General features: G+C 42.7%; 1 protein-coding gene across 1 annotated transcript in view; it reads right to left on the reverse strand.

The window, feature by feature from the left end:
• Positions 1–13,484, reverse strand: part of SMC3 (structural maintenance of chromosomes 3) — a 111,058-nt gene that overhangs the window by 49,581 nt on the left and 47,993 nt on the right. Inside the window, exons 15-19 of the mRNA XM_068258908.1 lie at positions 8,016–8,115; positions 7,755–7,915; positions 6,748–6,889; positions 4,611–4,761; positions 1,715–1,867 (exon numbers count right to left, since the gene is read on the reverse strand). Coding sequence (XP_068115009.1) covers positions 1,715–1,867; positions 4,611–4,761; positions 6,748–6,889; positions 7,755–7,915; positions 8,016–8,115 — 707 coding nt within the window. The remainder of the gene's footprint in view (positions 1–1,714; positions 1,868–4,610; positions 4,762–6,747; positions 6,890–7,754; positions 7,916–8,015; positions 8,116–13,484) is intronic.

Consider the following 13,484-nt stretch of genomic DNA (forward strand, 5'->3'; position numbering starts at 1 on the left):
CGGCGGCGGGAAACGGATGATTGTAGGAGGACGGCGCAGAAAATGACAGCTACAGGGGCCAATAAAAGGTAAGTGTCAAATTTTTTTTTTAAGGCTCCACAGAACCTCTTTAAGGTCCATACAAATGCTCAATAAAAAGTTGCCGCAAACAAATGATAATACTGCATCAACAACTTTACTGGTAACAAAAACAAACAAGTCTTTCCAAAGACGCCGTCTGCACACAGATATTACAAACAACCAACTCAAATACTGTGCAAGCATAAGCGACATTACGCACTACATGAACGCATTCTGTAGAAAATATTGATTATTGGCCAACTGCACAATATCTGCCCAACAGCCATGTAAGATGATTCACCATATGGAGTGATCAAAATGCCCAATATCAGCTGCTCGTCATTGCGACACTTTTTTTTTTGTAGGACTGATGTTTGATATGGCTAAATTTGTCATTTGTCAGACATTTCAAACGACTTTTGTTGAGTGTGTGAACATAGCTTTACTTAGCTTCTGTCAGACTGTAATCCTCAGACTGTTCAGTTTTAATTAAAAAGTGTGAATAGGGTTTTGGCAGTGGTGAAAGAAAAAAGGCTCATCAAAGTCAAAGCTGCAGCAAACCATCTATGCATTTACTTATTACCTCTAGCCTACCACAAACTCCCTGCTATGGAGACTTATGTCCCTGCTTCACACCATCAAGTATTACAGTGAACATGTACCGACACCAGAGACTCAAGCAATCGTTTTGGCTGACAAATCTATCATGTGTATGTGGGCTTTAGGCCTTGCAAAGACGGGGGGACCCTGCAGCAGTGAAACTCTGCACATTCCCACCATCACCACACCACAACCTACAGAGCGTAGACTCGCTGTGGCCATAGAGGCAGCAATTTTCAAAGGATTCCTTTACATACTCTGACACAAGTAGTTCAAATAGACTGTTGTGGTGGACCAAATGCTGAATCACTCAGGGATCTGAAAGGAGTTATTTTTGCTCCATGTATTTCAACTGGATAATTTTCAGCATCGATATATCTAAAAGGATCAATTTGATGGATTCATTTCTGACAACATATTTTTCCTCAATCTTATGATTTTATCGGACTGTACTTACTGTGGGCCAATATAGTAGTGAAACCCCTACAATGTGATGTCAGGGCTGTGGCCATGAACCTTATTGCATTGTGGGAAATCATGGCCATTTTCAAATGCCAAGCAAACACTATTTAGCCTATAAAAAGTACTGGGTATGTTTATAGATAATGGCAGTTGGTGCTGTCTTGTTTTATTTCTCCATGTCTGCCAGAAGTAAAGATTGTGCCCTACAGGCTCACTGTGGATCAAACATAAACGAATTACGCTTTGCAATGTGATATTTAATTATTGTTTTCCCGTGCTAATTTCTTTAAGGAAGGGGATAATGGCCTACACTGCGTCCATGAAGGAATCACCAGTGGTCTACAGACACTAATTTAGAAGACTAGGGATGGTCAATCAGATACCAATACATCTGTGCTGATGCAAATTTGATTATAATTTTATGCAGCATGAAAATTAATCATTCATATGCAGAAGCGCTAGATCCATTTTCAAGCCGAATAAATTTGCTTAGAATGTCAGAATGATTAGCATTACATTGACCATCACCTCTTGAGGAGCATAGAGCTAAGCCCTGATGGCTACTATACAACATGCAGCCTGTGAAGGATACTTTCGATGTTTCTGCGCAGATTCTCGTTCAGTTTCGCCTCAAGAGCACACAGTTCATCCTCTACTTTCCTCACATCTTTCTGCAGCTCCAGACGAGATTTTCTGGTGTCATAATAACCCCCAGTCAGTGCACCTCGATGACTGACCTGGTCACCTGTCACAAGATTAAAGAAAAAAATATAAGTACATATCATCCACATGCAACAGATTAATTATGTATAAATGATTTAGTCAGGGTTTTCCCATTATAAAATCTTTCCTCTCCCTGATTTACATCCTGACATTTATCACATGGTCGACATGTTTACTGCTGGCAGTTCATGTCAGTGGAAGGAGATGCTGCTTGCTTTTTTGACAGTTGGACACAGCTGTAAACAGCTGTTATTTCCCACAATGCAACAAGGCTCCCACAGTGTGGTGTCAGAACCATGGTCCTGACATCACACTGTGGGAAGGGTTTCACCACAATATCAGCCATACAGAGCCCCCTGATGAACTGTTTGTGGGGTAAAAGATTACACATGGGAAAGGGGGTACCAGCTACTGATTGGATGAAGTTCAATTCTTGGTTACGGTTTCTCTTTAACTGTCCCTCAGAGGGACTCACAATCTAATCCCTACCATAGTCTTATGTCTATGTATGTATTGTGTAGTGTATGCATCGTAGTCTAGGGCTAATTTAGGGGGAAGCCAATAAACGTATATGTTTTTGGGATGTGGAAGGAAACTGGAGTGCCCAGAGGAAACCCACACAGACGTCACACTTGCGTCGCTCCGATAGCCCTCTGCCCCCTCTGTCCCATAGCAGAACATGTCAGTTTATTAGTAGAGCTAGTACTACAGGAATCTATGTTGATCTCAATATGGGCCTGATGCTTGAAAGGTTGGTAATTGGGCAGCACGGTGGCGTAGTGGTTAGCTCTCTCGCCTTGCAGCGCTGGGTCCCTGGTTCGAATCCCAGCCAGGGCGCTATCTGCAAAGAGTTTGTATGTTCTCTCCGTGTCTGCGTGGGTTTCCTCCGGGCACTCCGGTTTCCTCCCACATTCCAAAAACATATGGATAAGTTAATTGGGTCCCCCTAAAATTGGCCCTAGACTTCAGTACTTACATTACATAATATAGACATATGGCAATGGTAGGGATTAGATTGTGAGCTCCTTTGAGGGACAGTTAGGGCTGGTTCAGACGGGCATTTTTGTGGCGTTTAACGCAGCGTTTCAGACGCAGCGTTTTTTGGGATCTACTGCCATCCCATGCAAGTGAATGGGAGCGTTTAGAGCTTTCATGAAAGCCTGGCAGTAGGTCCCAGCGTTGTGTCTAGTCTCAAAAGCAACATGCTGCTTTCAGAGGCAGTAAACGCGAGGAAACAATAGCAGAGACCAGAACTGCTAGCCTTGAACGCTTTTCAAAAGCTTTCAAAAGCTAGCTTTTAAACGCTGGCGTTTAAACGCTGGCGTTTGAACGCAATGCCAAGCAAAAGCTTAGCAGACGCCCGTGTGAACCAGCCCTTAGTGACAGCAATTTTACAGTTTTCAATGTCAGGGAAGCAGCCAGGGCTGTGGAGTCAGAGTAATTTTGGGGTACATGAAATCAGAGGTTTCATTAACTGAAGAATCAGAGTCTGATGATTTTTCTTGTACCCACTCCATAGCCCTGCAAGGGCTGTGGAGTCGGAGTCGAGGAGTTGGAAGTTTTTATGAATTGAGGAGTCGGATGATATATTTGTACCAACTCCACAGCCCTGGTAGCACCATCTGTAATACAATTAGCACCACACACATTGCCATAGCAATGCACATGGTCTCCTGGTAATGCACATGGCTCTAATAACTTTAAAACTAGCAGCTATCTAGTAAAGACAGTACAGGCATGCATGCTCTGGTCTGCACCAACGCAGAGACTGGAGGAAGCCATGTACAGGAGGTGGAGCTAAACTACCAAGACTGATAACGCAAGTAATGAAAAACAACTTGCTCAAACAGGGCGATTTTACTAATCAGCCCACTGTTCAAAGAAGCAACAATCCTGTAACTCATGCCATATAACAAATTAAGAATGACTGTACTACCAGAATGGTGGCCACACGTTACAATTTTTTTCAGTTCGATTATACCACAATTTAAAAAAAATATTTTGTTAAATAAATTCAATTGAAATTGTCATTTTTCTTGATTAAACTTGAACGGAAAGGTCAGAAAAATCAGGTCAATTTTCTCAGGAATTGAATGGTGTATGGTGGGTTGTATGAAAGTCATTCAACCTAATACATTTTAAGTTTACATTCAAGAACAAAGAAACTATTTGTCAAAGTGGCATTAGCTGGAATGCATTTCTGCACTGTGATAAATGTAGTGGTGTTGATTAAAATAAATGAGGAATAGCTTTGTTAATGTAAGTGAAGGAGAAAAAAAAAAAGTAAATAATTGTAACGTGTGTGGCCATCATAAGGCTCCCATCTTATACTTGATTTGGGGAGATAAAACGGCTGCTTGCATCAGAGTCTTCCCGAATATTTGCCTCATCAAAATACCGCTTGGAAGCAGATGCTGAACGCAAGTGACCTCCATGCTCAACACAGCAACACCTAGCTAATTAAAAAGTAATACACTGATTATGTGCTCTGTAAGATCTGATAATTTTCTCTCTGCTCCCAGCAACAGCTGCTGCATTAAAAACCAGAAACACGATCACCTAATCCCATCTGGCATCGCCCAGTATTCCTATTTATGTAGGATTTCATCCAAGAACAAATTAGGTCTATAAAGTTACAATTTAGCATGCTAAACTGCTTCAATCACTGAAGCCAAAAGGGGACAGACAAATTAAACACAGATGACAAAAAAAGAAAGAAAAGAAAACACAATAGAACACCAGCGTAGAGTGTAGGCCAGGCTTACCCTCCAGAGTGATACAATCCATGGTAAATGCCCTGGCCAGCTGCGTAGACACTTCCATACTGCGGCATATAAGTGTCTTTCCAAACACGTGTTTGAAGGCTTTATCAAAGCGCTGATTGTATCGCAGCTTACTGATCATCGGAATGGCATCCTGACAAAAAAAATAAAAAATAAATCAGAGGATAAAATCTGGAATCGGTTTTCGTTACACCTCTAGAACCAATCGCTTCCAACACGCTGGCTTTGGGGATATGTCTGTGTTGAAAGCATAATAGATGAAAATGACTGAACAAAGCAGAGATCACTGTTTTTTTTTTTTTTATTCGACTTATGCTGGGAATACACGGGTCTATTCTGGCGCTCGATTCTGCGCCCGATCGTTCTGCCCGCTCCATTCTCTTATCTTCCGCTCGGTTTTCTTATCTTTTTTTCTATTAACTTCAATGGTGAATCGAGCGGCAAAACGATTGTACGGTGATCGGACATATCGGAAATTATCTATCAAGCTCAGAATTGAGCCGTGTATACCCAGCATTAGAGCCAAAGTCCAGGCAAGTAAAGAGGGACTGTTGTGAAAAGAACAATGAATAAATGGCTTGTTTTTTTACAGTATTTATTTTTGCGTTTCGGCAGCGTTTGCCCATTGTAAAACCTTTCTTCAACCTAATTTACATTCTTCAATTTATCACAGGTGGTGGCATCTTTATTCCTGTCAGGTGCATCACTGCGGAAAGTTTACTTACTGAGAATTCCAAAGCCAATGAAAATAATACCTGGTCTCCCAGAATGCTCTTCCACATAGCATAACAGCCTAGGCTAAGCATTGCTGGAAGGACGGGGCTACATACCAATATAGAACAATATAACGCTAGAGACAGTATTAACATTCACGTAAAAAAAAATCCAATATTTCAACTTCTCCTAAAGCTTGGCATAAACATCAACATAAAGTCCCTTAGTGATAGACAGCAACCCAACTAAGTGTAATCCTATATAATAATTTGCAAGTGTCCCTGCGTCCTGCTTGGTCCCCTTGTCAGTGCTTTTTTGCACTGCGCATGTGCAGGGCTGCAGAGACACTGAAAACTTGCAGGAGAGGACGGGGCCAGAAGCGGCGGGCATGCGCAGTGACAGACCTAGCCCGGGCTGTAGTTACTAGTGAAGCTATAAAATAGGGGACTGAGCGATCACTGTCCATAAATAGCCAACAAGTGACACAGTCAGTGTGCAGGTGTGACAGGTCTGGTATACACAGACTCTCCCACCCCCCCCCCCCATTTCCTGACTCACAGGATCCTGCCACCAATCACCCTAACAACCTTTTGGCAAACTGCATGGCACTTGTCTCCCACTTGCCAAATCACACGTTAAAGGACACCTGAGGTGAAAATAAACTAATCAATTGTATCTTTCCTCCTCCTAAAAATGAATTTTTAAGACATTCCCCAGTTTTATTTTATATTTAAATCTACTTTTCAAGTTTTTACTGTTTTATTGTTTTTGCTCAATGACACATTCATTGAAGTATGCCAGAGCTAAAATCTATGAACTGTTGACCCTTTTTATCCCTTTCCTGCTCTCAGAAGCCAATTTCTGCTAGGAAAGGGTTTTATAGTTGGAATTTCTTATCAGTGAGGGTCACACTGTAGTCTGACCCAGTCCTGACTCAGACAGGAACTGTCACTTACATACCTGATTAACTCTTTTAGGTAGAGAAAGAAAAAAAGAACCACAGCCTAGTTATTTGTGTGCTAGGCAATGTACATACCCATGTCTATCTTATGTCACATGGCGACGATAAGCAGGCTCATTTTTCTTCTCATTCAGCAGCTGCTTCAGCAAATTATTTGCATGCTGCATCTCACTGACCCTCCCTATCTAGTACTATACTATACAATGGCTGAGAAGAAAAATGAGCCTTCATATCATCGCCATGGATAAGGCAGCTCGGGTACACTTTAACATAGGATTCATCAATGAGCCCGTTGGTGCTCAACGATACAGATAGTTTCAGCCTGTTGTGTGAATCTGTTCTTAGTGTTGTCACAAAAAGCAGGAACAGCAAAAGTACAGTAATACCAGAGAAAGACGCAAACAAAGATACTGCCTATTAACAGCTTGCCAAACCACAACTCACATTGGTCTCGGGATAGGCTGTGTCTCGGACGTCCAGCTTGTTGAGTGGTAGAAATGTGACCTCTCCTGGAAGATTCATCTTATTAAACTCCATTAAGATCTTGGTGCTGACCTCATCAGATTCAACAATGTGATAAAACAGCCTAGAAGGAGAACAGATGCAGCTTAGGCACAGTGACTGTCTGGCTTGCGTACAGCTGAGGCTAAAATGAGGTGCTGTAAATATCCTTGAAAGGTAAAAGTCATTTTTCTGGGGACTGGAACAGTAGATGGATAACTGAGTAATAACTGAGCTGCCTGTGTTCAGTTCACTATTCATTCATAAAAACGTTTGCAGTAATATATTTTAATAGGCCAAAAACATAGCGCTAGATCACAGCGCTGTACAAATTTTTGCTTCATATTTTATATTTACAGCCTGCCAGCTCCGATTGCGGCTGGCAGGCTGTTGGCGGCAGTTTCCTTCGTTCCTCCTACAATGAACGGGCACTCGTTTCCTGATAATCTCGCGCATAGCGAGATGACGCACCAGTGCGTGGTGGAGGAACGAGAGAGAAACTCTGCAAGGGCCCCTAGCCTTCCGGTCTCAAAGTGGTTAAGATCGACAGATACAATCCATCCAGTCCAATTGAGTAAATTAGTCGATATGGGCAGATATTAGCCAATTTCCATCGGTCCAGCAGACTGGAACATAACAGATTTTCCCTTGATCCGATAAAATTATTGAATGAAATTATACAGAAAAAAATCGTATAATGTATGGCAACCTTTACATTGAAAACTACCCTTAGTAGGACATTTATATCTAGGCTCCGCTGGGACACTGTCACAAGACAGGTCCTTTCCCAGCCCTGTGTCCTCAGACTGCTGTGAAATGACCTCACAACACTGGCATGTCAGAACTAGCGCATGGAGATATAAGGCGCTGCCGGTAATCTTTAGGGATTAGCTCAGAGTCTCGTGAATACAGTACGAGGCAATGAGATTAATTGCTAATGAAGGCATTACCTGTTTCCTGCAGTGACCTCCACACAAGTGTAAAAAGCCGGCTCGCAGTCAAAGTTATTCATGACGATGCCATGGTAGCCGTTGATCACATGCTGGTTGATGCCCTTTCTTCTAAAGTGCTCAAGGACCTTGTTGATGCTGTCGATGCCGTTTAAAATTGCCTGCCAGAAGAAACAAATGGAGTAAAGTTATTGTTATAGAGCTAAAAAGGACACCAAAATACAAACACGTGACATATTTGCGTATTGATGAAAGTGTCACCTTTCCTGTAGCAGCACGGAGAAGCTGCTGCTTCTTCTCAAGATCCTCTCTTTTAGCCGCCAAAGCCTGCTGCTCCGCATTCTCCTCTCGCCACAGGTAGCTGAGAAAAACCAAAACAGAACACAAACCGGTCATGTCACAGTTACTGCGGGTCCATCTTCTCTACTGGAGCAGAAAGTCACACACAAGCTACCACAGCTGCCACAGATTTAACTCTATCCTCAAGCTATGCAAAACCTGTAAACAGGCCTATAATTTTATTTTTTACACTTGCAAATAGGAATAGGCTAAATCCAGAATAAACCCAGGTACGGTCAGGAAAGAAGGTGGTCAAGAGTGATTAAAGGACACCTGAACTGAAAGGGATATAGAGGCTGCTATATATTTTCTCTTAAAGAATACCAGTTGCCTGGCACTTTTGCTGATCTTGTTGGTTACAGCAGTGCCTGAATCCAGGGCCAGGCTGAGGTGAGAGAGGCTCCAGCCTCAGGGCGCAGTGTAGGAGGGGGGTGCACAACTCGCTCAGCTATCATTCCCTATTGTGTTTGAAGCAGGGAGAAATAAGAAAAATGAATAACAAAGAAATGGGGATACAGGGCAGTGACAAAGCCAGATAACTAGAGATTAAGGTGTTGGGGGCCCTAGGGCACCTCTTAGTGTAATAGCAATCAGTTTGTGAAGGCTGAGCTGGGGGTGTGGGGGGGGGGGGGGGGGTGTGTGGTCAGATGGAGGGGCACACTTTGGTGTCTCAGCCTTGGGTGCTGGAGGACCTTGCCCCGGCTCTGCCTGAATCACACACCTCAAACAAGCGTGCAACTCCAGTCAGAAACACATGATCTACATATGCCTGTGCAGGGTCTACGGCCTAAGAGTATTAGAGGTACAGTGGGATGCGAAAGTTTGAGCAACCTTGTTAATAGTCACGATTTTCCTGTATAAATCGTTAATTGTTCCGATAGGAGACACACGGTGATATTTGAGAAGGGAAATGACGTTTATTGGATTTACAGTGCCCAATAATTGTTTAAATTTAGGCAGGTGCATAAATTTGGGCACTTGTCATTTTATTGAGTCTAAAACCTTTACAACTAATTATTGGAATTCAAATTGGCTTGGTAAGTTCAGTGACCCCTGACCTACATACACAGGTGAATCCAATTTAATTTTCTCTGAAGAGTAGCAACATGGGGGTCTCAAAAAGACTCTTAAATCACCTGAAGACAAAGATTGTTCACCATCATGGTTTAGGGGAAAGATGCAGAAAGCTGCCTCAGAGATTTCAGCTGTCTGTTTCCACAGTTATGAACATATTGAGGAAATGGAAGACCATAGGCTCAGTTAAAGTTAAGGCTTGAAGTGGCAGACCAAGAAAAATCTTGGTTAAACAGAAGCAACGAATGGTGATAAAAGTCAGAGTCAACCCATAGACCAGCACCAAAGACCTACAACATCATCTTGCTGTAGCGTTCAACCATTCGGCGCACTTTACACAAGGAGAGGCTGTGTGCGAGGGATGCAGAGGAAGCCTTTTCTCCGCCCACAGCACAAACAGAGCCGCTTGATGTATGCTAAAGCACATTTGGACAAGCCAGCTTCATTTTGGAATAAGGTGCTGTCAGTGGCGGCGCCAGGGGGGTGCTTGTAAATTTGTCCAAGCACCCCCAAAGCACCGCCTGGCGTGAACTAACTTCAGGCGTCTAAGAGACGCCGAGTCAGTTCACAGCGGCAGCCAGAAGCAGCAGAGCAGGGCTACGGTAAGATGGCCGCCCGAAGCCCTGCTCTGCAGACTTGGAGTCTGCAGTGCAGGGCTTCGGGCGGCCATTTTCCTGTAGCCCTGCTCGCTGGGTAATGCAGGCTGCAGGCAGGAAGTCACGTGAAGGAAGAGGATCGTGGGAGCTGCGCGCCACAAGAAGGTCGGGACAGGAGGTCTTCTGACTGTAGGTGAGTAAATGGGTTTTTCTTTTCTTTTTTTAGGTGGTGCTGCTGATTGTGGTCAGAACTGCTGAGCATTGTGCATATTGGGGTCAGATCTGCAGAGCATTGTGCATATTGGGGTCAGATCTGAGCATTGTGCATATTGGGGTCAGATCTGCTGAGCATTGTGCATATTGTGGTCAGATCTGCTGAGGATTGTACATATTGGGGTCAGATCTGCTGAGGATTGTGCATATTGTGGTCAGATCTGATAACGATTGTGCATATTGGGGTCATATCTGATAACAATTGTGCATATTTGGGTCATACCTGATAACGGTTGTGCATATTGGGGTCATATCTGATAACAGTTGTGCATATTGGGGTCATCTGATAACGGTTGTGCATATTGGGGTCATATCTGATATCGATTGTGCATATTGGGGTCATATCTGATAACGATTGTGCATATTGGGGTTATTGAATGTGTTTTTTGTTAAAATCTGCTCACATTACATGTATTTTCTTGAGAAAACTGCACAATTATGTGAATTTTCTGGGGAAAGGGTCACCAAAACTTGGGCCCTCTGTCTTTGCGTTGCACTTTTAAAGGGAACCCGAGGTGAGAATAATATTGAGGCTGCCATATTTATCTCCATTTAAGCAATACCAGCTGCCTGGCTGCCGTGTTAGTCCTTTGCCTCTAATTCTTTCAACCATAGACCCTGAACAAGCATGCAGCAGGTCAGGGGTTTCTGACAATATTGTCAGAACTGACAAGAATAGCTGCATGCTTGTTTCTGGTGTAATTCAGTTCACTACTGCAGCCAAATAGATCAGCAGGGCTGCCAGGCAACTTGTTTAAAAGGAAATAAATATGGCAGCCTCCATATCACTCTCACCCTGGATTCACTTTAAATTACAGTTAGCCCCGCCCTCATCCAGGCATGACCACGCCCAATTTTCACCACGCCCATTTTTTTTGCCGCGGCGCGGTCGTCAGCTACCCCGGAAATTGGTCCAGCACCTGCATAGCACTCTCTAAAAAAAATTCCTGGAGCCGCCACTGGGTGCTGTGGACTGATTAAATGAAAATTTTGTTATTTGGGCATAACAAGGGGCGTTATGCATGGAAGAAAAATAACACAGCATTCCAAGAAAAACACCTGCTACCTACAGTAAAATATGGTGGTTGTTCCATCATGCTGTGAGGCCAGTGCAGGGACTGGGGTTCTTGTCAGAGTTGTGTGACGCATGGATTCCACTCAGTATCAGCAGATTCTGGAGACCAATGTCCAGGAATCAGCGACAAAGCTGAAGCTGCCCTGGGGCTGGACCTTTCAACAAGACAACGACCCTAAACACTGCTCAAAATACACTAAGACATTCATGCAGAGGAACAAGTACAACGTTCTGGAATGGCCATCTCAGTCCCCAGACCAGAGTATAATTGAAAAATCTGTGGTGTGAGTTAAAGAGAGCTGTCCATGCTCGAAAGCCATCAAACCTGAATGAACTAGAGAGGTTTTGTGAAGAGGAATGGTCCAAAATACCTTCAACCAGAATCCAGACTCATTGGAACCCACAGGCTGTAATTTCTGCAAAAGGAGGATCTACTAAATATTGATTTCACTTCTTTTTTATGCAACTGCCTAATTTTGTTTAAACAATTATTGCACACTTTCTGTAAATCCAATAAATTTCATTTCACTTCTCAAATATCACTGTGTGCGTCTCCTATATGATATATTTAAAGAGAACCCGAGGTGGGTTCTTTTTTCTCTTTCAAACTCAGATGCATATTTGATATGGGAGGTTAGTCAGCTTATGGCGTTGTAGCTTGGTCGCTAAACACCAGCGCTAAATAATGCCGTCATCATTGTTTGAACATAATTAAACTTTAATTTTTAGTTTTATTTATGTCAATGCTTGCTTCAAATACCATAAACTCGTTCAAGCTACTTTATCTCGTATATCTCAGTGAAAGGGCGGTGCATTAAAGCGGACCCAAACCAAACATTTTTTTTTTTTATTAAAAATATTTAGTTGCACCACTCTGACACATACAAAGATAAATAAACACTCCTTCAAACCTATGATCATTTCAGTGCATGCTTTTCACCCTTCTCTTTTCATAACTAGGGTTATACAGGTGGCAGTCATCAGCAATTCCTCCATTGCCGGACACCATCTACTCCACCAGATTGCCAGATTCTGTCTCGGCAATTTGAAAGGAAGGGGTTCCTCCAATAAATGTACAATATTTTATATTTGTCATCATGCAGCTGAAAAAAGGCTGCTATTTATTATTATAATTTAGTAAATAGATTTTATTTCTGAAATCTTGTATTTTTAATTTGGGTCCACTTTAACCGGTTGATCTAGATTCTGAGCGTATATATGTCATTCAGAAATCTTACATTGAGCCAGCCATACCCATCCTAAACCCATAACCCACACAGACTAACCTAACCCAATCTGCTTTGACCATGCCCCTTCCCACATTTACCCCTGCTAATCGATTACAGTGTCACCACTGACCATTCTTAATATTTATATGCTTATTGTTTATCCATATACTATTTTTGTAATTATATTCCAGGTATTTCTGTAAGATCTGACCCACTGGGTGCACTCCAAGTCGGGTGTCTGACCTGCTATTTCGGGAAAGGCACCACCGTCACATAACAAATCCATTCTGCTTATCCAATCATCCAAGTGTGGGGGGAGTCTAATCTTTCCATTTTTCTACTATCTTTCTTTTTGCGACCTTTGTTCCTAGCTCTTTAATTAAAATACTTCCTTTACTATCGTCTGCATCAGAAATACCGAAAATAGCTTCGCTTGCAGAAAGTTCAAAGTCTTCTTCTAGCAGGTCTCTACTAAAGCACGTTATACGTTCCCAAAAGGGCTTAACTATTGGGCATGTCCACATGTGCAATTCGGACCAGTCCTCCTGCCCGCACCTCCAGCAGACCTCTCTTTGTCTGGAGAATTTGTGGATACGTCCCGGGGTAATGTACCATCTAGCAGTGGTCTTGTACTGGGTAAGTTGCAAACCAATATCCTGGATCATCCAATTTTTATGCCAGATCATAGGCCATTTGCTTTTAAGCGAATGGCCGAGGGTCCTTTCCCATTTTGCACAATAGTGTGGAATGGAGATTTGGCTCTCTCCTTGGCAAATAAGCGTATTAAGTTTTGATAGTGCTTTGTCCATATTTTTATTAAGGAGAATATATGTTTTTTGGAAAATGTTTGGCTCATTCCTTAGCTTAGTCTAACAAATTTGGAATTTATTTTATGCATGAAACTTCTTGCTTGGGTTAGACCCAAAGTCTCATTTTGCCTGCAGTTGTTGAATAGGCTAGATATCCCCAACGCAGGGTTGCCCCCTAGATTGATAATGCGCGTATCGGGACTTATCCATCCTATTTTTCGAAAACCAGGACCTCTCCATGCCAGGCATGAAATCCGCATTTTCCCTTAAGGTGGTAAGGGGGGACGGGCCTGTATCTTTGTGCCATTTTGAGAGGAGCCAAAAAAGAGTTTTTA

The sequence above is a fragment of the Hyperolius riggenbachi genome, chromosome 10, assembly GCF_040937935.1.
Source record: "Hyperolius riggenbachi isolate aHypRig1 chromosome 10, aHypRig1.pri, whole genome shotgun sequence".
Classification (NCBI taxonomy): Eukaryota; Metazoa; Chordata; class Amphibia; order Anura; family Hyperoliidae; genus Hyperolius; species Hyperolius riggenbachi.